Genomic DNA, 25,844 nt, shown 5'->3' with positions numbered 1-25,844 from the left:
TCACTCTAGCTCTGCACGCTCACAGAAAAAAGGACACAATCCTAGTGAATGCCAAATGGGGGCAAGATGGCAGTGGTCTATGGCCCCAGAGGCAGAGAGGCAAACGCCAGAAGTGGAAGGTAGAGGGCCAATAAGGTCCCGACCCCAGAGACTGCAACTACCACCAAGTTGTGAGCAGCTAAGGGTTGCTACCCACATCTTCCTGGGAGCCTGAGCAGCATGACTCTGCCAAGGACCAGGACCAACTCCCCTGGGAAGGTGCACAACTTGCCTCAGACTGGGGACCTCCCACAGGGACCAAGCAAGGACTAGCTGTGGTGAGCACTCCTCACACACCCTAACAACATCTGCTGTACCCCTCCCCCATCCCAGCACAACTGAGCAAGTGAGCCCTAACAAGCTCCTATTTTCACACCCTCGTTTCTAGGTGGACAGACACTGGAGACAGACTTACAAGCAGTTTTTGTTCAGTCGCTAAGTCGTGTCCTACTCTTTGCAGCCCCATGGTCTGAAGCATGCCAGGCTTCCCTGTCCTTCATTGTCTCCCGGAATTTGCTCAAACTCATGTCCATTGATTCAGTAATGCCATCGAACAATTTCATTCTGTGGCTCCCTTCTCCTGTCCTCAATCCTTCCCAGCATCAGGGTCTTTTCCAATGAGTCAGCTCTTCACATCAGGTGGCCAAAATCTTAGAGCTTCAGCTTCAGCTTCAGCCCTTCCAAGGGATATTCAGGGTTGATTTTCTTTAGGATTGGCTGGTTTGATCTCCTTGCTGTCCACGGGATTCTCAAGAGTGTTCTCCAGTACCACAGTTTGAAAGCATCAATTCTTTGGCATTCAGCCTTCCTTACAGTCCAATTCTCACATCTTTACATGGCTGCTGAAAAAACCATACCTTTGACTATACTTAATATGCTGTCTAGGTTTGTCATAGCTTTTCTTCCAAGGAGCAAGCGTCTTTTAATTTCATAGCTGCAGTCACTGTCCACAGTGATTTTGGAGCCAAGGAAATAAAGTCTGTCACTATTTCCATTTTTTGTCCACCTATTTCCCATGAAGTGATGAGACCGAATGCCATGATCTCAGTTTTTTTAATGTTGAGTGTTAAGCCAGCTTTTTCACTCTCCTTTTTCACCTTCATCAAGAGGTTCTTTAGTTCCTCTTCATTTTCTGCCATTGGGATAGTATCATCTGCATATCTAAGGTTGCTGATATTTCTCCCAGCAACCTTGATTCCAATTTGTGATTCACCTAGCCCAGCATTTTACATGATATACTCTGTATATAAGTTAAATAAGCAGGGTGACAAAACATAGCCTTGACATACTACTTTCCCAATTTTGAACCAGTCCATTGTTCCATGTTCCAGTTCTAACTGCATAAAGGTTTCTCAGGAGGTAGGTAAGGTGGTCCAGCACTCCCATCTCTTTGAGAATTTTCCACAGTTTGTTATGATCCACAAGGTCAAAGGTTTTTTGCATAGTCAATAAAACAGAAGTAGATGTTTTTCTGGGATTCCCTTGCTTTCTCTATGATCCAGTGGATGTTGGTAATCTGATCTCTGGTCCCTCTGCCTTTTCTAAATCCAACTTTTACATATGGAAATTCTCAGTTCACATACTATTGAAGCCTAGCTTGAAGGATTTTGAGCATTACCTTGCTAGTATGTGAAATGAGCTCAAAAGTACACTAGCTGGAACATTCTTTGGCATTGCCCTTCTTTGGGATCAGAATGAAAACTGACCTTTTCCAGAGGTAAGGCACCTTATAAGGAGAGGTGGGCTCCAAACCAAAGCAGAACTCCAGTGGCTGTATAAGCAAAGGGAAGAGGGAGAAACTGCCCTGGCAGTGGCAGGTGCAATGGTTTACATTTCCACTCTAAGCCTGAGACCATAAGCTTTAGAGGCAACTGTAGATTTTGAGAACAAGTACAAACTGGAGCAAGGGAAGATGCCCACAACAGGTCAAGACCTTTCTAGAAATACTGGAGGACTTTCTGGGTAGGCAAATCAACTGGAGCAGGAAAAGGGAAGAATCATTTGGACATTCCTCTCAGTACCACTCTCTCTCTATATATATATATGTTTTTTCCCCCCTTTTAAAAAAGTATTTTATCATATTGTCCTAATATGGTTATTTATTAATTCTTTAGTTTTTATTTTTATAACCTACTTATTCCACAAAAAAACACTCCATTTTTAAAATAAATTCCATGTTTCTGACTTTTGTTTATTTTTTGTTTTTAATTTTGTATCTTTAAGAGTCTAATTTTTAGTATCAATTTTCACTTAGGGGGTTGATTATTAGCTTGAGTGCTGTCTTTTGACTCTTCTTCATAGCCTTTCTTCACCCCCTTTTCTTCATCTTTCTTCTCCTTTTTCCTATGTCAGTGTGTGAATCTCTTTGGGTGTTCTTGGCTGTTGAGAGCTGTTTCACCATTAGTCTAGGCATTTTGTCTTCTGTGCTATGTGGACTGTGAAATCTTGATGCTATTGTAAGGGATCGGACCTGAATCCCAGACGCAGGAGACTTGACTCCTGGGACTTTGGATCACCAAAACTCCTGACCCCATGGACATGAATAGGTGAGAGCCCTCCCAAAGGCCTCCATCTCAACACTAAGACCAAGCCCCACCTAAAACCCAGCAAGTTCCAGTGCTGGACACCTCATGCCAATCCTTCAGCAAAAGAGGGGCACAACCCTGGAACATTAGCAGACAGGCTGCCCAAAGCCATACTGATCCCATAGACACCCCAAAACACATCACTGAACACGGCATTAAAGAAAAAATAATAAAAAAGAAATGAGGATAATCTGAGACTTCTGGGACAACATTTAGCACCCCAATATTCGAATCATAGGGGTCCCAGAAGAAGACAAAAGGAAAGGGCAAGAGAAAATATTTAAGGATATTTTAGTTGAAAACATCCCTAAAATGGGAAAGGATATAGCCACCCAAGTCCGGAAAGCCCAGAGAGTTCCATACAGGATAAGTGAAAGTGAAAGTGAAGTCGTGTCTGACTCTTTGCAACCCCATGAACTGTAGCCTACCAGGCTCCTCCATCCATGGAATTTTCCAGGCAAGAGTACTGGAGTGGGTTGCCATTTCCTTCTCCACCATACAGGTTAAACCCAAGGAGAAACATGCCAAGACCCATATTAATCGAACTAACAAAAATTAAACACAAAGAACAAATATTAAAAGCAGCAAGGGAAAAGCAACAAATAACATATGGGGATACCCATAAGACTAACAGCTGATTTTTCAACAGAAACTCTGCAGGCCAGAAGGGAATAGCAGGGTATACTTAAAGTGATGAAAGGGAATAATCTACAACCAAGATTACTCTACTCAGCAAGGATCTCATTCAGATTCGAAGAAGAAATCAAAAGCTTTATAGACAAGCTAAAGTTAAGAGAATTCAGCACCACCAAACCAGCTCTTCAACAAATGCTAAAGGAACTTCTCTAGATAGGAAACACAAAAAGAAAAGGCCTAAAAAACAAACCCAAAACAATAAAGTAAATAGTAACAGGATCATACATATTAATAATTACCTTAAATGTAAATGGGCTAAGTGTTCTAGCCAAAAGACAACAGATGGCTGAGCAGATACAAAAATAAGACTACTATATATGCTGTCTACAAGAGACCCACCTCAGACCTAGGGATAAACACAGACTGAAAGTGAAGGGCTGGAAAAATATATTCCATGAAATAGGAAATCAAAAGATAGCAGGAGTAGCAATACTCAGATAAAATAGACTTTAAAATAAAGACTGTTACAAGAGACAAAAGACACTACATAATAATCAAGGGATCAATCCAAGAAGAAAATGTAACAATTACAAACATATATGCACATAGGAGCACCTAAATACATATGGCAGATGCTAACAACTAATTATTAAAGGGGAAATCAACAGTAACACAGTAATAGTGGGGGACCTTAATACCCCTCTCACACCAATGGACAGATCATAGGCAGAAAATAGGGAAAAACAAGCTTTAAACAATACACTGGACCAGTTGGACCTAATTGGTATCTACAGGGCATTTCATCCAAAAACAATAGAACAATTTCACTTTTTCCTCAAGTGCACATGGAACATTCTCCAAGATAGAATACATCTTGGGCCATAAATCAAAACTTGGTTTAAAAAAAATAAAAACTGGAATTGAGAGAGTTATTTCTTTGGTAGGTTGATAAGGAGTCTGGGGCTCCTGAGAAGGAGGAAGGGGTCCAGGGCCCTCAAGGAGGAGAAAGTTTTTCTTTTCTACACTGCTTTGTCTTAGTAACATAAGACTTTTTATCTTAAACTCTGAGTTGTTACAAACAACAGTCTTTAAGACTAACTTTGTTTAAGCCCAGATCTAAACAAAACAACTCATCTTGCTCAAGGGTATGTTTTTCCTTAAACTCTGTACTAATGATTATATAACAACAATGTATCTTGCTCCAGGACACCTTCTTCTTATCAAGAACCTTCTGACTAATCTTGTTATCTTAAAACCTAGTTGTGGGAGTGGGTCTGGCAAGACTTTCCTATTGTTACTTCTAAGCTTGTTAATTTAAGGTTTATGTTGTGGAGATGAGTCTGGTAAAAGTGTGTAAGGCCTTGACAAGCCTAGTGAGTGGGGCACTCTCCATCCCCTTCCTGATGTCAGTCTCAGAAGCTTTCTCTGTCCTTTCTCACTGTAATAAAACTTCTGCGAACAAAAGCTCTGAGTGATCAAGCTTGGTCCTTGGTTCTGAAGTTAAATCTTCTTCAGATATCATGGATCCAACATCATTCACCATAAGCTATCAAAACATCTCAAGCATTTTTTTCTGACCACAACACTATAAGACTAGATATCAACTACAGAAAAAAAAAAAAAAAAAAACTAGGAAAAGCATAAACATATGGAGGCTAAATGATATGCTTTTGAATAACCAACACGTCACTGAAGAAATAAATAAAATCATAGTAGGCCTAGAAACAAATGATACTGAAAACACAACAACTCAAAACCTATGGGATGAAACAAAAGCAGTGCTAGAGGGAAGTTTATAGCAATACAAGCCTACTTCAAGAAACAAGAGAGACATCAAACAAACAACCTAACCTTACACCTAAAGCAACTAGAAAAAGAAGAATGAAAAAAACTCAGTTAGAAGGAAAGAAATCATAAAGATCAGAGGAGAAATAAATCAAAAAGAAATGAAGGAGATGATAGCAAAGATCAATAAGACTAAAAGCTGGCTCTTTGACAAGATAATTGAAATTGACAAACGGTTAGCTGGACTCATCAAGAAAAACAGAAAGAAGACTCAAATCATTAAAATTAGAAATGAAAAAGGTAAAATTACAACACAGAAATACAAAAGGATCATAAAAGACTACTATCAGCATCTATATGTTAATATAATGGGTAACCTGGAAGAAATGAACAAATTTTTCAAGTTGAGTTCATTTGCTCAATCCGGTCCAACTCTTTGCAACCCCATAGACTTTAGCACACCTGGCTTCTATGTCCATCACCAACTCCCAGAGATTGCTCAAATTCATGTCCATTGAGTCGGTGATGCCATCCAACCATTTCATCCTCTGTCGTACCCTTCTCCTCCTGCCTTCAATCTTTGCCAGCATTAGGGTCTTTTCAGTGACTGGGTTCTTTGCATCAGGTGGGCAAGTATTAGTTTCAACTTCAGCATCAGTCCTTCCAATGAATATTCAGGACTGATTTTGTTCAGGATCAACTGGTTTGATCTCCTAGCACTCCAAGGGACTCTCAAGAGTCTTCTCCAACACCACAGTTCAAAAGCATCAATTTTTTGGCACTCAGCTTTCTTTACAGTCCAACTCTCATATCCAAACATGACTACTGGAAAAACCATAGCTGTGACTAGATGGACCTCTGTCGGCAAAGAAATGCATCTGATTTTTAATATGCTGTCTACGTGGGTCATGACTTTTCTTCCAAGGAGCAAGCATCTTTTAATTTCATGGTTGCAGTCACCATCTGACCAATTTTGGAGCCCCCCAAAATTAAGTTTGTCACTGTTTCCATTGTTTCCCCATCTATTTCCCATGAAGTGATGGGACTGGATGCCATGATCTTATTATTTTTTTAATGTTGAGTTTTAAGCTAGCTTGTTCACTCTCCTCTTTCGGTTTCATCAAGAGACTCTTTAGTTCTTCACTTTCTGCTGTAAGGGTGGTGTCATCTGCAAATCTGAAGTTTATTGACATTTCTCCCAGCAATCTTGATTCCAGCTTGTGCTTCATTCACCCCGGCATTTCACATGATGTACTCTGCATATAAGTTAAATAAGCAGGGTGACAATATACAGCCTTGATGTACTCCTTTCTCAATTTGGAACCAAAGAATATAATCAATTTGATTTTGGTACTGACCATCTGGTGATGTCCATGTGGAGAGTCATCTCGTGTGTTGTTGGAAGCCGGTCTTAGCTATAACCAGTGCATTCTCTTGGGAAAATTCTGTTAGCCTTTGCCCTGCTTCATTTCGTACTCCAAAGCCAAACTTGCCAGTTACTCGAGGTATCTCTTGACTTCCTACGTTTTCATTCCAGTCCCCTATGACAAAAAGGAAATCTTTTTTTGGTGTTACTTCTAGAAGGTCTTCAAAGAACCATTCAACTTCAGCTTCTTAGGCCTTAGTGGTTGAGGCACAGACTTGTATTACTGTGATATTGAATTGTTTGCCTTGAAAATGAACAGAGCTCTTTCTGGCATTCTTGAGGTTGCACCCAAGTACTGCATTTCAGATAGTACAAACTCTTAGAAAAGTATATATAACCCTTCAAAACAGAACCAGAAAGAAATACAAAATAGGAACAAACCAATCACAAACATGGAAATTGAAATTCTAATCAAAAATCTTCCAACAAACAGAAGCTCAGGGCCAGATGGCTTGACAGGTGAATTCTACCAAAAGTTTAGAGAAGAGCTAATACCTATTCTACTCAAATTCTTTCAGAAAACTGCAGAGAAAGGTAAACTCCCAAACTCACTCTACGAAGCCACCACCACTCTGATACCAAAACCAGACAAAGATGCCCAAAAAAAGAGAAAACTATCAGCCAGTATCACTGATGAACATAAATGCAAAAATCCTTAATAAAATTCTAGCATTCCCACCAACAGTGTAAGAAGGTTCCCTTTTCTCCACACCCTCTCCAGCATTTATTATTTGTAGACTTTTGGATTCCTTAAAAAACTGGAAATAGAACTGCCTTATGATCCAGCAATCCCACTGCTGGGCATACACACTGAGGAAACCAGAAGGAAAAGAGACACGTGTACCCCAATGTTCATCGCAGCACTGTTTATAATAGCCAGGACATGGAAGCAACCTAGATGTCCATCAGCAGATGAATGGATAAGAAAGCTGTGGTACATATACACAATGGAGTATTACTCAGCCATTAAAAAGAATACATTTGAATCAGTTCTAATGAGGTGGATGAAACTGGAGCCTATTATACAGAGTGAAGTAAGCCAGAAGGAAAAACATAAATACAGTATACTAACACATATATATGGAATTTAGAAAGATGGTAACAATAACCCGGTGTACAAGACAGCAAAAGAGACACTGATGTATAGAACAGTCTTATGGACTCTGTGGGAGAGGGAAAGGGTGGGAAGATTTGGGAGAATGGCATTGAAACATGTAAAATATCATGTAAGAAACGAGTTGCCAGTCCAGGTTCGATGCACGATACTGGATGCTTGGGGCTAGTGCACTGGGACGACCCAGAGGGATGGTACGGGGAGGGAGGAGGGAGGAGGGTTCAGGATGGGGAACACATGTATACCTGTGGCGGATTCATTTTGATATTTGGCAAAACTAATACAATTATGTAAAGTTTAAAAATAAAATAAAATTTAAAAAAAAAAATTCTAGCAAACACAATCCAACAACATAACAAAAAGAACATAAAACAAGAGATGGCAAGAGTGAATGTAGACATTCTAGGAATCAGTGAACTGAAACAGACTGGAATGGGTGAATTTAACTCAGATGACCATTATATCTACTACTGCGGGCAGGAATCCCTCAGAAGAAATGGAGTAGTCATCATGGTCAACAAAAGAGTCCGAAATGCAGTACTTGAATGCAATCTCAAAAACGACAGAATGATCTCTGTTCGTTTCCAAGGCAAACCATTCAATATCACAGTAATCCAAGTCTATGCCTCAACCAGTAACGCTGAAGAAGCTGAAGGTGAACGGTTCTATAAAGACCTAAAACACCTTTTAGATCTAACACCCAAAAAAGATGTCCTTTTCATTATAGGGGACTGGAATGCAAAAGTAGGAAGTCAAGAAACAACTGGAGTAACAGGCAAATTTGGCCTTGGAATACGGAATGAAGCAGGGCAAAGACTAATAGAATTTTGCCGGAAAATGCACTGGTCATAGCAAACAACCTCCTCCAAAAACACAACAGAAGACTCTACACATGGACATCACCAGATGGTCAACACCGAAATCAGATTGATTATATTTCTTGCAGCTAAAGATGGAGAAACTCTATACAGTCAACAAAAACAAGACCAGGAGCTGACTGTGGCTCAGATCATGAACTCCTTATTACCAAATTCAGACTTAAATTGAAGAAAGTAGGGAAAACTACTAGACCATTCAGATATGACCTAAATCAAATCCCTTATGATTATACAGTGGAAGTGAGAAATAGATTTAAGGGCCTAGATCTGATAGATAGAGTGCCTGATGAACTATGGAATGAGGTTCATGACATTGTACAGGAGACCAGGGATCAAGACCATCCCCATGGAAAAGAAATGCAAAAAAGCAAAATGGCTATCTGGGGAGGCCTTACAAATAGCTGTGAAAAGAACAGAAGTGAAAAACAAAGGAGAAAAGGAAAGATATAAGCATCTGAATGCAGAGTTCCAAAGAATAGCAAGAAGAGATAAGAAAGCCTTCCTCAGTGATCAATGCAAAGAAATAGAGGAAAACAACAGAATGGGAAAGACTAGAGATCTCTTCAAGAAAATTAGAGATACCAAGGGGACATTTCATGCAAAAATGGGCTCGATAAAGGACAGAAATGGTATGGACCTAACAGAAGCAGAAGATATTAAGAAGAGATGGCAAGAATAAACAGAAGAACTGTACAAAAAAGATCTTCACGACCCAGATAATCACGATGGTGTGATCACTCATCTAGAGCCAGACATCCTGGAATGTGAAGTCAAGTGGGCCTTAGAAAGCATCACTACCAACAAAACTAGTGGAGGTGATGGAATTCCAGTTGAGCTATTCCAAATCCTGAAAGATGATGCTGTGAAAGTGCTCCACTCAATATGCCAGCAAATTGGGAAAACTCAGCAGTGGCCACAGGACTGGAAAAGGTCAGTTTTCATTCCAATCCCAAAGAAAGGCAATGCCAAAGAATGCTCAAACTACCACACAATTGCACTCATCTCACATGCTAGTAAAGTCATGCTCAAAATTCTCCAAGCCAGGCTTCAGCAATATGTGAACTGTGAACTTCCTGATGTTCAAGCTGGTTTTAGAAAAGGGAGAGGAACCAGAGACCAAATTGCCAACATCCGCTGGATCATGGAAAAAGCAAGAGAGTTCCAGAAAAACATCTATTTCTGCTTTATTGACTATGCCAAAGCCTTTGACTGTATGGATCACAATAAACTGTGGACAATTCTGAAAGAGATGGGAATACCAGAACACCCGACCTGCCTCTTGAGAAATCTGTATGCAGGTCAGGAAGCAACAGTTAGAACTGGACATGGAACAACACACCGGTTCCAAACAGGAAAAGGAGTACATCAAGGCTGTATATTATCACCCTGCTTGTTTAACTTATATGCAGAGTACATCATGAGAAACGCTGGACTGGAAGAAACACAAGCTGGAATCAAGACTGCCGGGAGAAACATCAATCACCTCAGATATGCAGATGACACCACCCTTACGGCAGAAAGTGAAGAGGTCTCAAAAGCCTCTTGATGAAAGTGAAAGTGGAGAGTGAAAAAGTTGGCTTAAAGCTCAACATTCAGAAAATGAAGATCATGGCATCCGGTCCCATCACTTCATGGGAAACAGATGGGGAAACAGTGGAAACAGTGTCAGACTTTACTTTTTTGGGCTCCAAAATCACTGCAGATGGTGACTGCAGCCATGAAATTAAAGACGCTTACTCCTTGGAAGGAAAGTTATGTCCAACCTAGATAGCATATTCAAAAGCAGAGACATTAATTTGCCAACAAAGGTCCGTCTAGTCAAGGCTATGGTTTTTCCTGTGGTCATGTATGGATGTGAGAGTTGGACTGTGAAGAAGGCTGAGGACCGAAGAATTGATACTTTTGAACTGTGGTGTTGGAGAAGACTCTTGAGAGTCCCTTGGACTGCAAGGAGATCCAACCATTCCATTCTGAAGGAGATCAGCCCTGGGATTTCTTTGGAGGGAATGATGCTAAAGCTGAAACTCCAGTACTTTGGCCACCTCATGTGAATAGTTGACTCATTGGAAAATACTGTGATGGTGGGAGGGATTGGGGGCAGGAGGAGAAGGGGACGACAGAGGATGAGATGGCTGGATGGCATCACTGACTCGATGGACGTGAGTCTGAGTGAACTCCGGGAGTTGGTGATGGACAGGGAGGCCTGGCGTGCTTCGATTCATGGGGTCGCAAAGAGTCGGACACGATTGAGTGACTGAACTGAACTGAAGAACATACATCATAATCAAATGGGCTTTAGCCCAGGGATGGACGGATTCTTCAATATTCATCAATCAACCAATATGATACATCATATTAACAAACTGAAAGATAATAACCACATAATTAGTTCAACAGATGCAGATAAATTCTTGGACAAAATTCAACACTCATTTATGATGAAAACTCTCCAGAAAGTATGCACAGGGGGAGCATAAGTCAACATAATAAAGGCCATATAAGACAAATCCATAGCAAATATTGTTCACAATGGTGAAAAACTGAAATCATTTCCTCTAAAATGAGGAACAAAACAAGGTTTCCCACTGTTGCCACCATTATTCAACAGAATTTTGGAAGTCCTAACCAGAGCAATCAGAGAAGAAAAAGAAATAAAAGGAATCGAGATTGGAAAAGAAGCAAAACTCTCACTGTTTACATATGTCATGATTTTCTTCATAGAAAACCCTAAAGATGCCACTAGAAAATTCAGAAAAACATCTACTTCTGCTTCATTGACTACACTAAAGACGTTGACTATGTGGATCACAACAAACTGTGGAAAATTCTGAAAGAGATGGGCATACCAGACCGCCTTGACTTCCTCATAAGAAACCTGTATGCAGGTCAAGAAGCAACAGTTAGAACTGGACATGGAACAATAGACTGGTTCAAAATTGGGAAAGGAGTATGTCAAGGCTGTATACTGTCATCATGCTTATTTAACTTATATGCAGAGTACATCATGCTAAATGCCAGGCTGGATGAAGCTCAAGCTGGATCAAGATTGCTGGGAGAAATATCAATAATCTCAGACATGCAGATAATACCACCCTAATGGCAGAAAGCGAAGAGGAACTAAAGAACCTCTTGTGAAGGTGAAAAAGGAGAGTGAAAAGGCTGGCTTAAAAGTCAACATTCAAAATACTAAAATCATGACATCTGGTCATGGCAAATAGAGGGGCAAAAAATGGAAACAGTGGCAGACTTTATCATCTTCAGCTCCAAAATGACTAGACAGTGACTGCAGCTATGAAATTAAAAGACACTAGCTCCTCGGGAAAAAAAAAAAAAAACCATGACAAACCTAGACAGTGTATTAAAAAGAAGATACATTACTTTGCCTACAAAGGTCCATCTAGTCAAAGCTATAGCTTTTCCAGTATTCATGTACAGATGTGAGCTTTGGACCATAAAGAAGACTAAGAGCCAAAGAATTGATACTTTCCAACTCTAGTGCTGGAGAAGTCTTGAGAGTTCCTTGGACTGCAAGGAGATCAAACTAGTCAATTCTAAAGGAAATCAACCCTGAATCCTCACTGTAAGGACTGATGCTGAAGCTGAAGCTCCAATACTTTGACCACCTGATGCAAAGAGCGAATTCACTGTAAATGATCCTGATGCTGGGAAAGATTGAGGGCAAGAGGAGAAGGAGGTGACAGAGGATGAGATGGCTGAATGTCATCACTGACTCAATGGACATGAGTTTTAGCAAACTCCAGGAGATAGTGAAGGACAAGGAAGCCTGGCATGCTGCAGTCCATGGGGTTGAAAAGAGTCAGACATGACTGAGCAACTGAACAACAACAAAAATCAATGAATACAGTAGTTGTAGGATCAAAATTAAAGACACAGAAATCTCTTGCACTCCAATATACTAACAATGAAAAATCAGGAAGAGAAATTAAGGAAACAATCCCATTTACCACTGTAACAAAAAGAATAAAACACTTAGGGATAAATTTACCTAAAGAGACAAAACACCTATATTCAGAAAACTATAGGACACTGATGAAAGAAATTGAAGATGACACAAACAGATGGAATAATATACCATGTTCTTGGATTGGAATAACTAATAATGTGAAAATGACTATACTACCAAATGCAACCTATAGATTCAACACAATCCCTATCAAACCACCAATGATATTTTTCACAGAATTAGAACAAACAATTTCACAATTTGTATGGAGAGACAAAAGACCCCAAACAGCCAAAGTAATCTTGAAAAAGAAGAATGAAAGCTGGAGGAATCAACCTTCCTGACTTTAGACTATACTACAAAGCTACACTCATCAAGACAGTATGGAAGTGGCACAAAAATAAAAATATAGACCAATGGAACAAGACAGAAAGCCTGGAGACAAATCCATGCACATATGAACACCTTATCTTTGACAAAGGAGGCAAAAATATACAATAGAGAAAAGACAGTTTCTTCAGTAAATGGTGCTAGGAAATCTGGGAAGCTATGTGTAAAAGAATGAAATTAGAACACTTTCTAACACCAATAACAAAAATAAACTCGAAATGGATTAAAGACCTAAATGTTGACCAGAAACTATAGAACTCTTAGAGGAAACCACGCAGAACACCCTTAAAACATAAATCACAGAAGGAACCTATATGACCCACCTCTCAGAGTAATGAAATAAAAACAAAAATAAACAAACGGGACCTAATTAAACTTAAAAGCTTTTGCACAATGAAGGAAAACTATAAGCAAAGTGAAAACCCAGTGCTCAGATGAGAGAAAACAACAGCAACTGAAACAACTGACAAAGGATAAACCTCCAAAAAGCTCAAGCAGTTCATGTAGCTCAGTATCAGAAAAACAAACAACCCAATCAAAAAGTGGGCAGAAAACCTAGACATTTCTCCAAAGAAGACATGAAGATGGCTAATAAAGAGATGAAAAAAATGCTCAACATCACTCATTCTTCAGTTCAGTTCAGTCACTCAGTCGTCTCCGACTCTTTGTGACCCCATGAATCACTGCACGCCAGGCCTCCCTGTCCATCACCAACTCCCAGAGTTCACTCAAACTCACGTCCATCGAGTTGGTGATGCCATCCAGGCAACTCATCCTCTGTTGTCCCCTTTTCCTCCTGCCCCCAATCCCTCCCAGCATCAGAGTCTTTTCCAATGAGTCAACTCTTCGCATGAGGTGGCCGAAGTACTGGAGTTTCAGCTTTAGCATCATTCCTTCCAAAGAAATCCCAGGGCTGATCTCCTTTATGATGGACTGGTTGGATCTCCTTGCAGTCCAAGGGACTCTCAAGAATCTTCTCCAACACCACAGTTCAAAAGCATCAATTCTTCGGTTCTCAGCTTTCTTCACAGTCCAACTCTCACATCCATACATGATCACTGGAAAAACCATAGCCTTGACTAGACGGACCTTAGTTCTCATTCTTAGAGAAACGCAAATCAAAACTACCCAGAGGTATATCACCTCACACCAGTCAGAATGGTCGTCATCAAAAAATCTACAAATAATAAATATTGGAGAGGATATGGAGAAAAGGGAACCCTCTTCCACTGTTGGTGGGAATATAAATTCTACCAAAAATTTACAGAAGAACTAACACCTATCCTACTCAAACTCTTTCAGAAAATTGCAGAGGAAGGTAAACTTCCAAACTCATTCTATGAAGCCACCATCACCCTAATGCCAAAATCAGACAAAGATGCCACAGAAAAAGAAAACTACACGCCAATATCACTGATGAACATAGATGCAAAAATCCTTAACAAAATTCTAGCAAACAGAATCCACCAACATAGTAAAAAGATCACGACCAAGTGGGCATTATCCCAGGGATGCAAGGATTCTTCAGTATTCACAAGTCAATCAATCTGACACACCACATTAACAAATTGAAAGATAAAAACCATATGATTATCTCAATAGATGCAGAGAAAGCCTTTGACAAAATTCAACATCCATTTACGATAATAACCCTCCAGAAAGCAGGCATAGAGGGAACATACCTCAACATAATAAATGCTATATATGACAAACCCACAGCAAACATTATCCTCAATGGTGAAAAATTGAAAACATTTCCCTTAAAGTCAGGAACAAGACAAGGGTGCCCACTCTCACCACTACTATTCAACATAGTTTTGGAAGTTTTGGCCACAGCAATCAGAGCAGAAAAAGAAATAAAAGGTATCCAGATTGGAAAAAAAGAAGTAAAACTCTCACTGTTTGCAGATAACATGATCCTCTACATAGAAAACCCTAAACACTCCACCAGAAATTACTAGAGCTAATCAATGAATATAATAAAGTTCCAGGATATGAACTCAATACACAGAAATCCCTTGCATTCCTATACAATAACAATGAGAAAACAGAAAGAGAAATTAAGGAAACAATTCCATTTACCATTGCAACAAAAAGAATAAAATACTTAGGAATATATCTACCTAAAGAAACAAAAGACCTATATATAGAAAACCATAAAACACTGGTGAAAGAAATCAAAGAGGACACAAATACATGGAGAAATATACCATGCTCATGGACTGGAAGAATCAATATAGTGAAAATGAGTTTACTACCCAAAGCAATCTATAGATTCAATGCAATCCCTATTCAATTGCATTGAATCCCTATCAAGCTACCAACAGTATTTTTCACAGAACTAGAACAAATAATTTCACAATTTGTATGGAAATACAAAAAACTTCGAATAGCCAAAGCAATCTTGAGAAAGAAGAATGGAACTGGAGGAATCAACCTGCTTGACTTCAGGCTCTACTACAAAGCCACAGTCATCAAGACAGTATGGTACTGGCACAAAGACAGAAATATAGATCAATGGAACAAATTGGAAAGACCAGAGATTAACAGGGAAACACAAACTTTAAATGATACAATAGACCAGTTAGACCTAATTGATATCTATAAGACACTTCACACCAAAACAATGAATTTCACCTTTTTCTCAAGTGCACACAGAACCTTCTTCAGGATAGATCACATCGTGGGCCATAAACCTAGCCTTGGTAAATTCAAAAAAACTGAAATCATTCCAAGCATCTTTTCTGACTACAATGCAGTAAGATTAGATCTCAATTACAGGAGAAAAACTATTAAAAATTCCAACATATGGAGACTGAACAACACACTGCTGAATAACCAACAAATTACAGAAGAAATCAAACTATGCATAGAAGGCAATGAAAATGAAAACACAACAACCCAAAACCTGTGGGACACTGTAAAAGCAGTGCTAAGGGGAAAGTTCATAGCAATACAGGCATACCTCAAGAAACAAGAAAAAAGTCAAATAAATAACCTAACTCTACACCTAAAGCAACTAGAAAAGGAAGAAATGAAGAACCCCAGGGTTAGTAGAAGGAAAGATATCTTAAAAATTAGGGCAGAAATAAATGCAAAAGGAACAAAAGAGACCATAGCAAAAATCAACAAAGTCAAAAGCTGGTTCTTTGAAGGGATAAATAAAATTGACAAACCATTAGCCAGACTCATCAAGAAACAAAAGGAGAAATATCAAATCAATAAAATTAGAAATGAAAAAGGAGAGAACACAACAGACAACACAGAAATATAAAGGATCATAAGAGACTACTATCAGCAATTATATGTCAATAAAATGGACAACGTGGAAGAAATGGACAAATTCTTAGAAAAGTACACCTTTCCAAAACTGAACCAGGAAGAAATAGAAAATCTTAACAGACCCATCACAAGCACGGAAATTCAAACTGTAATCAGAAATCTTCCAGCCAACAAAAGCCCAGGTCCAGACAGCTTCACAGCTGAATTCTACCAAAAATTTAAAGAAGAGCTAACACCTATCCTACTCAAACTCTTTCAGAAAACTGCAGAGGAAGGTAAACTCCCAAACTCATTCTATACAGCCACCATCACCCTCATACCAAAACCTGACAAAGATGCCACAAAAAAAGAAAACTACAGGCCAATATCACTGATGAACATAGATGCAAAAATCCTTAACAAAATTCTAGCAAACAGAATCCAAAAACACATTAAAAAGATCATACATCATGACCAAGTGGGCTTTATCCCAGGGATGCAAGGATTCTTCAATATCCACAAATCAGTCAATGTAATACCACATTAACAAATTGAAAAATAAAAGCCATATGATTATCTCAATAGATGCAGAGAAAGCCTTTGACAAAATTCAACATCCATTTATGATAAACTCTCCAGAAAGCAAGAATAAAAGGAACATACCTCAACATAATAAAAGCTATATATGATAAACACACAGCAAACATTATCCTCAATGGTGAAAAATTGAAAACATTTCCCCTAAAGTCAGGAACAAGACAAGGGTGCCCACTCTCACCACTACTATTCAACATAGTTTTGGAAGTTTTGGCCACAGCAATCAGAGCAGAAAAAGAAATAAGAGGAATCCAGATTGGAAAAGAAGGAGTAAAACTCTGTTTGCAGATGACATGATCCTCTACACAGAAAACCCTAAACACTCCACCAGAAAATTACTAGAGCTAATCAATAAATATAGTAAAGTTGCAGGATACGAAATCAACACACAGAAATCCCTTGCATTTCTATACAATAACAACGAGAAAACAGAAAGAGAAATTAAGGAAACAATTCCATTCACCATTGCAACAAAAAGAATAAAATACTTAGGAATATATCTACCTAAAGAAACAAAAGACCTATATATTGAAAACTATAAAACACTGGTGAAAGAAATCAAAGAGGACACTAACAGATGGAGAAATATACCATGTTCATGGATTGGAAGAATCAATATAGGGAAAATGAGTATACTACCCAAAGCAATCTATAGATTCAATGCAATCCCTATCAAGCTACCAACAGTATTTTTCACAGAGCTAGAACAAATAATTTCACAATTTGTTTGGAAATACAAAAAAACCTCGAATAGCCAAAGCAATCTTGAGAAAGAAGAATGGAACTGGAGGAATCAACCTTCCTGACTTCAGTCTCTACTACAAAGCCACAGTCATCAAGACAGTATGGTACTGGCACAAAGACAGAAATATAGATCAATGGAACAAAATAGAAAGCCCAGAGATAAACCCATGCACCTACAGACACCTTATCTTTGACAAAGGAGGCAAGAATATACAACAGAGAAAAGACAATCTCTTTAACAAGTGGTGCTGGGAAAACTGGTCAACCACTTGTAAAACAATGAAACTAGAACACTTTCTAACACCATACACAAAAATAAACTCAAAATGGATTAAAGACCTAAACCAAAATCTATAAAACTCCTAGAGGGGAACATAAGCAAAACACTCTCTGACATAAATCACAGCAGGATCCTCTATGACCCACCTCCCAGAGTAATGGAAATAAAAGCAAAAATAAACAAATGGGACCTAATTAAACTTAAAAGCTTCTGCACAACAAAGGAAACTATAAGCAAGGTGAAAAGACAGCCTTCAGAATAGGAGAAAATAATAGCAAACGAAGCAATGGACAAAGAATTAACCTCAAAAATATACAAGCAACTCCTGCAGCTCAATTCCAGGAAAATAAACGACCCAATCAAAAAATGGGCCAAAGATCTAAACAGACATTTCTCCAAAGAAGACATACAGATGGCTAACAAACACATGAAAAGATGCTCAACATCACTCATTATCAGAGAAATGCAAATCAAAACCACAATGAGGAACCATTTCACACCAGTCAGAACGGCTGCTATCCAAAAGTCTACAAGCAGTAAATGCTAGAGAGGGTGTGGAGAAAAGGGAACCCTCTCTCACGGTTGGTGGGAATGCAAACTAGTACAACCACTATCGAGAATAGTGTGGAGATTCCTTAAAAAACTAGAAATAGAACTGCCATACGACCCAGCAATCCCATTGCTGGGCATATACACCGAGGAAACGAGAATTGAAAGAGACACACGTACCCCAATGTTCATCACAGCACTGTTTATAATAGCCAGGGCATGGAAGCAGCCTAGATTTCCATCAATAGACGAATGGATAAGAAAGCTGTGGTACATATACACAATAGAATATTACTCAGCTGTTAAAAAGAATGCATTTGAATCAGTTCTAATGAGGTGGATGAAACAGGAGCCTATTATACAGAGCAAAGTTTAAGTCAGAAAGGAAAACACCAATACAGTATATTAACACATATATATGGAATTGTAAAAATGTTAACAATGACCCCAAAAGAGACACAGATGTAAAGAACAGACTTTTGGACTCTGTGGGAGAGGGTGAGGGTGGAATGATTTGAGAGAATAGCACTGAAACATGTATACTACCATATGTGAAATAGATCACCAGTCCTGTTTTGATGCATGAGACAGGGTGCTCAGGGCTGGTGCACTGGGATGACCCTGAGGGATGGGATGGGGAGGGACATGGGCAGGGGGTTCAGGATGGGGGACACATGTATACCCATGGCTGATTCATGTGAATATATGGCAAAAACCACCACAATATTGTAAAGTAATTAGCCTCCAAGTAAAATAATTTTTTTTAAAAAGTAGATAATTAGAGAAAACAAAAACATAAAAAGGGAAGAGGACAAGGACAGAACTTCCACAGATTAAAGAAAGTAAGATGTTATCAGCAGGAAAAGCACTATCATCTCTATGAGAGGTTTCATACAAACTTCAGGGTAACCACACAGAGCAGAGATACAGAACAAAGAAAGAGGAAACTAAGAAAAATATCATAGGAAATCCCCAGAACATAAAAGAAACAGGGCAAGACTAAATCCTCATCTATCAATAATCATGTTGCTGTTGTTGTTTAGTTACTAAGTTTTGTCTGACTCTTTGCGACCCTATAGACTATTGCCCGCCAACTGCAGTAAGTTGCCATTTCCTTCTCGAGATCTTCCTGACCCAGGGATCAAACATGCATCTCCTGCATTGGCAGGTAAATTCCTTACTGCTGAGCATTATGCCAAGTAAAAAAAGTGAAAGTGTTAGCTGCTCAGCCCTGTCCTACTCTTTGTGACCCCACGGAGTGTAGCCCATCAGGGTCCTCTGTCCATGGAATTCTCTAGGCAAGAATACTGGAGTGGATTGCCATTCCCTTCTCCAGGGGATCTTCCCAAACCAGGGATCAAACCCATGTCTCCTGCTTTGCAGGCAGATTCTTTACCATCTGAGCTACCAGGAAAGCCTAAGCAAAATAAGTCAAATGGAAAAAGACAAAAACTGTATGATTTCACTCATATGTATAATATAAAAAACTAACAAACACACAAAATAAGTGAATAAACCAAACAAAGAAACACACAGATATGGAGAACAGAGTAGTAGATAGAGGGGGAAGCGTAGTGGGGAGGGCAAAATGGTTAAAGGAGGTCAACCATATGGTGACAAATGAAAAGTAAATTTTTGGTGGTGAGCACATTGTAGGGTATGCAGAAGTAGAAATATAATATTTCTACAAAATAACTAAACTTGTATAATGTTGTAAATCCATGTTACTGCAATAAAAAATTTAAAAATTTTTAAAAGATTGACATGAATTGGTACATGACAAATATATACTGATTCATTATAGAATTTTGTCTAATCATCAAAGAACGCAAATCAAAACCACAGTGAGATACCACTTCACATCTGTCAGAATAACTATCATTTAAAAAGAACACAAATAACAAATGCTGGCAAGGATGTGGAGAAAAGAGAACCCTCATGTACTGTTGCCGGGAATGTAAACTGGTGCAGCTATTGTTGAAAAGAGTATGGAGGTTTCTCAAAAATTAAAAATAGAACTACCATATGACCAAAAAATTCTACTCCTAGGTATATACCTGAAAAAAACAAACACTAATTTGAAAAGATACATGCACTCCAATGTTCATAGAAGCATTATTTAAAATTGCCAAGAATATGGATACAATCTAAAGTGTCCTAAGATGAGTGGATAAAGAAGATATGGATATGATGGAATGCTATTCAGCCATAAAAAAAGAACGAAATTTTGCCACTTGAAGTAACAAGGATAGACTCGGAGGGCATTATGCTAAGTGAAATATATCAGACAGAGAAAAGGCAAATACTACATGATATCACTTACATGTGGAATTTTAAAAACACAACAAAGTAGTGAATATAACAAAAAGGAAGCAGACTCGCTGACACAGAGAACAAACAAGTGGTTACCGGTACAGAGAAGGAATGGAGGAGGGGCAACACAGGGATAAGGTATCAAGACATGCAAACTATTAGGTATAAAGTAAGCAACAAGGATATGTCATACAACATGGGGATTATAACCAATATTTTATAATGACTATAAATGAAGCATAATCTTTAAAAACTGTGAATCATTATATTGTATATCTGTATACTGTACATCAACTAGACTTTCAATAAAATTTTTTTAAATAAAAAAGAGAATTGCATCTACTTTTGAATATGGAAGTTTTATAATAAAGGATTATTTTAAAAAGAGTAAATATATTTGACCATTTACTAAACAAATACTATTGTCTACTAAGTGTCAGGTTCTTATTATAGTAGGCCTTCAGTTCAGTTCCGTCGCTCAGTTGTGTCTGACTCTTTGCGACCCCATGAATCGCAGCACGCCAGGCCTCCCTGTCCATCACCATCTCCCAGAGTTAGTAGGCCTTGGAGGTACATAAATGAAGTACAATCTCAATTCCTAAGAAGTTTATCAAAAAGGAAAACAGACAAAATGATGTGGTAGCTGCTGTAACAGAGGTACATACAAGGTTCAATAAGTGCTCAAATAAAGAAGTAGTTAAGTCTGCTGGAGAAAGTCAGAGAAGAGCTGATCATGAAATGAAAAGCTGGAGTGGGAAGGAGAATTCTAGAAAGAGGAAATAGCACGTACAATAAAAATAAAAGTACTGAAGCATGAAATAGTTCCAGATAAGCACAGGGTAATGCTAATGAAAGAAACAAGAAGATAACCCAGGAAACAAAAGTAGCTTCACCGCCTGGAGAGTCACCAGTGGCAGGCCAAGCTCTCCTGCCCTAGGACCTTTCAACATCCTGTTCCCTATCCTGGAGTTGTTCTCTTGGTTAATGCTTACTTGTCCTTCAAACCTCAGAATAAATGTCAATGCCTCTCCCACTGTCCCATAATCACAGAGATTTTTCTTGTTATTGTTTCTCATAGTTCTCCATTACAAATGAGCAGATCTGTAACTATATTCATTTATGTGCTTACTTGCTTAAAGTCTATCTCTTCTCCACTTGACTGCAGGTTCTAAGACAGTGGGAATAACTGCTTCATTCATCACAATGTCTCTACTGCCTAAAAAAGTTGCTAGCACACAGCAGGTGCTAACTACTGACTGAATGAAATGGAGGCCAGAAGCTATTTGGTGGAGAAAAACCTCTGAGTCAAACTGTATTCTGCAGATTAACAACAGACTTTCAAAAGCAAGGCTTACAGGAATGAAGAGCTGAAGAAAGACCCTGACTTATGATAACTTGATATTAAAATTGGTTGAGAAGCACATCATTATCTGGCAGAGTGCTGTTGGATTCATTTGCAACATTTTTTAAATTTCAAAATTATTAACAATCATCCAGGCACAACACATGAAGCAAGTTGAAGTATCACTTCAGCATGGTACAATGGAGAATCTAAGGGATCCAAGTTCTATCTCCAATTCTACAATTCAACTATATATTTTAAGATAGGCATTTTCTCCAAAGAGACATCTGAAAATTTGAGGGTATTTTTTCACTGTCACAAAAATGAGCAGCCAATACTAACATTTAGCAGTTAAAGACCAGACACATTAATGTTTGATAGTGCCCAGGTCAATCCTTTACAACAAAGTCCAATTCTGCTTCCCACAAAACTGCCAAATAATCTCACCTGGCATTCATGTAGGTGAAAAAAAAATAAACTTATAATTAATTATCTGACCTTTGGAGAAGGCAATGGCACCCCACTCCAGTACTCCTGCCTGGAAAATCCCATGGACGGAGGAGCCTAGTAGGCTGCAGTCCATGGGGTCGCTAAGAGCCGGACACAACTGCACAACTTCACTTTCACTTTTCACTTTCATGCATTGGAGAAGGAAATGGCAACCAACTCCAGTGTTCTTGCCTGGAGAATCACAGGGACGGGTGGGCTGCCGTCTCTGGGGTCACACAGAATCAGACACGACTGAAGCGACTTAGCAGCAGCAGAACCTTATTCTATTTTATATTATTTAAACATAAAATCACTCAATTTCCAAGGAAGGCAATTACCTTGTAAATCAAGGGAATATTATACTTGGATCTGACACTTCACTAAGAGTTGTCCACCATTTTGAAAAATTACATCACTGATGGGTGTTATCTGAGTCACTGACTGACACTTGGCATATCTGTCAGTCTACACTTGCAGCTGTCATATTCACAGTGACTCACATGCAAATGTAAGTATCTGACTACTTATGCAGTTATACTGTGCACTTACATAGAGAAATACTCATTTTATTCTAAATCAATTTCAAAGTTTCCTTTTATCTTATAAATAGGGCATTATGTTGATTTCTTAGAAAGAAGGTGGCTTATATTATCTATGAATTTCTTTCAGGACAGCAAAAGGTTAAAGTACTTGGTTTAAAAAAAAAAAAAAAAATGAAGCAATGGGTCTGATAAGGTTGAGAACCATCAAGTTACCAAACCACCCAAAGTCATCTCTTTCACCTACAAAAACAGGGGATGTAAAGAAACAGTCTCTTGGTCCCTATGTCTGTAAAATATAACAATGCTATGGGACTACATGTCCAACAAAAGTTACCTCTGCACAGGCACTGTAGAATTCTTTGTACACAAAGGTGAAAGCTATGTCTCTGCCCACTACACTTGGACTCGAAATAAAACATGGAAGGAGGGGCTTCCCTGGTAGTCCAGTGGTTAAGACTCCACACTTCCAATGCAGGGATGCAGGGGATATGGGTTTGATCCCTGGTGATGGAACTAACAAATGGCTCAGTGGTAAAGAATCTACCTGCCAATGCAGGAGATGCAAGAGACACAGGATCAATCCCTGGGTGGGGAATACCCCTCGGAGAAGGAAATGACAACCCACTCCAGCATTCTTGCCTGAAAATTTCCATGGACAGAGAAGCCTGGCAGGCTACAGTCCATGGAGTTGCAAAGAATGGAACATGACAAAGCACACACATACAATGCAGGGAACTAAGATCCTACATGCTGCATGGTGCAGCCAAAAAAAACAAACAAAAACAAAACATGGAAGCAGAAGGTAGACAATGTTCACTCCTGACTCAGAATGGAATTAACCATTAGCTATAAAAGCCATTACATAACATGACAGCACTGCCAGTATTTGGCAGATTGTTGTTGCTGTTCAGTCACTAAGTCATATCCAAACCTTTGTGATCCATGGGGTCCTCGGGCACACCTGGCTCCTGTGACCTCCACTATCTCCCAGAGTTTGCTTAAATTTAGGTCCACTGAGTTGATGATGATATCTAATTATCTCATCCTCTGCTGCCCCCTCTCCTTTTGCCTTCAATATTTCCCAGCATCAGGATCTATTCCAACGAGGCAGCTCTTTTGCAGATAGGAAACTAATTTTCTTTGAAAGCTAGAAACTGACAGCACAAAAAAAGAGCTTCTCTTGACAAAAAAGATCTCTGTGACAGCACAGTCCCACAAGCTGAAAGCCCTAACAAGGACAGTAGGTTAAGACACAAAATTCTAAACTAAAAACAAACACTGCTGAGAGAAACTAATTTAGAAACACAAAAGAAGATTAATTTCTGCAACATCTCCTAATTATGTATAGGTAATGCCAGCCACACAAAGCTATCAAAACTCGTAATAAACTCAATGAAACAAATCCAAAACATTCCAGGACTCATGGTGCACAGAGCTCTAAATCCACTCTTTGCCACTGGGGAAATGCACGACAATGAAATTATGATTTTTTTTAATAAAAACTGTCCATGTTTAGAATTGAAAATTTAAGTGAAAACACTTTAAAATCTGAAATGGTTAAATAAATTAAGAGTAACCTAAAAGGCTCAATCCAATAACATCGAGATTCTAAAGTATGTTACTTTGTTTATATAAGTATCATCCACATTTCTTTTCAGAATGTTTTATAGTTATTATGGAAACTGAAAAAACAAACACTCATAACCAACTAGATTTGTGATTCTAAAACAGTAACTGTTTAGTAGTTTTTCAGCCAAGGTTAAAACACCAAACAAAAGCAATGAACTGTATTACCAATGATGCTAAGAACATTTTGAAAGTGAGATATCTATATGTTCCACACCCCCAATCAAATGTCTGCTGCTGCTGCTGCTGCTAAGTCACTTCAGTCGTGTCCGACTCTGTGCGACCCCACAGATGGCAGCCCACCAGGCTCCCCCATCCCTGGGATTCTCCAGGCAAGAACACTGGAGTGGGTTGCCATTTCCTTCTCCAATGCATAAAAGTGAAAAGTGAAAGTGAAGTCGCTCAGTCGTGTCCAACCCTCAGCGACCCCATGGACTGCAGCCTACCAGGCTCCTTCGTCCATGGGATTTTCCAGGCAAGAGTACCGGAGTGGGGTGCCATTGCCTTCTCCGATCAAATGTCTAACAATAAGAAAAGACCTACGATACTTCTTAAAATATATGCTTTTTTTTAAGAAGTTCTTTGGAAAACTTTGAGAAACTGAAAATAATCTTTGATGGTCCACATTTTATTTGACAGATATTGGGAAAAATGTAGATTTTAAGTCAGGAAAAAACTCTATGGAAAAAGGCCAATTAAGTGAGCTCAAAGTGGAAAGAACTTAGCAAGGACTTTGGAAATGATATTTAATTTTATTTATTTAATCATCATACTTAATTTTCTGATATTAGCCTGAACGTGACAGCCTGAAGAAATTAACTCAGAAAATACATCAATGTCACTGTGTTCAACTGCTAGATGCCTCTCTAGTCTAGCTGGAGAAACTTACACACTTCAAGCTCAGATCAAGGGCCACTTCCTCTGAAGAGCCTTCCCTGGCCTGTCCCCTCTGTTTCTGCATCTGTCTGTCCACCTTTCCGTCAACAGACATGTGGCGAGTGCTTGATATGCTGTCAAACAAGAAATATCCTTTGTCCTACAGTTTAAAAAGCAACTAAATTTCCAACATAACTAGGCATTCTGATTAAATTCCAGGTTTAGGAATCACTGGCATGGAGGCAGATTTATCTAACGCTGTTCCCCTTTCCTCTGATCACTAGGGAAGAAGCATCTCTCTTTCCTAAAGCTAGTCCTTATACTCATGATGTAGATTCTAGAAGATTATGAACAAGGCAGAGACAAACTCATCCACTGTATGACTTATGTAGGGCAAGTAACTTAATA

General features: G+C 38.9%; 1 protein-coding gene across 7 annotated transcripts in view; it reads right to left on the bottom strand.

The window, feature by feature from the left end:
- TIPRL (TOR signaling pathway regulator) overlaps positions 1-25,844 on the bottom strand; it is a 71,617-nt gene that overhangs the window by 8,694 nt on the left and 37,079 nt on the right. For 2 of the 7 annotated variants that reach the window (XM_086394005.1, XM_086394006.1), the window contains exon 6: positions 6,404-6,586. The exons of 4 other annotated variants lie outside the window; for them this stretch is intronic. In XM_086394005.1, coding sequence (XP_086250131.1) covers positions 6,566-6,586 — 21 coding nt within the window. In that variant the 3' untranslated portion in view covers positions 6,404-6,565. Of the gene's footprint in view, positions 1-6,399; positions 6,587-25,844 lie in introns of those variants that run through there. One more of the 7 variants, XM_086394004.1, reaches the window with a different exon arrangement.

The sequence above is a fragment of the Bos grunniens genome, chromosome 3 (assembly GCF_055505025.1).
Source record: "Bos grunniens cultivar Pamir isolate PY7600 chromosome 3, Bosgru_T2T1.0, whole genome shotgun sequence".
Taxonomy (NCBI): Eukaryota; Metazoa; Chordata; class Mammalia; order Artiodactyla; family Bovidae; genus Bos; species Bos grunniens.
This window is presented reverse-complemented; position numbering and strand designations above follow the sequence as displayed.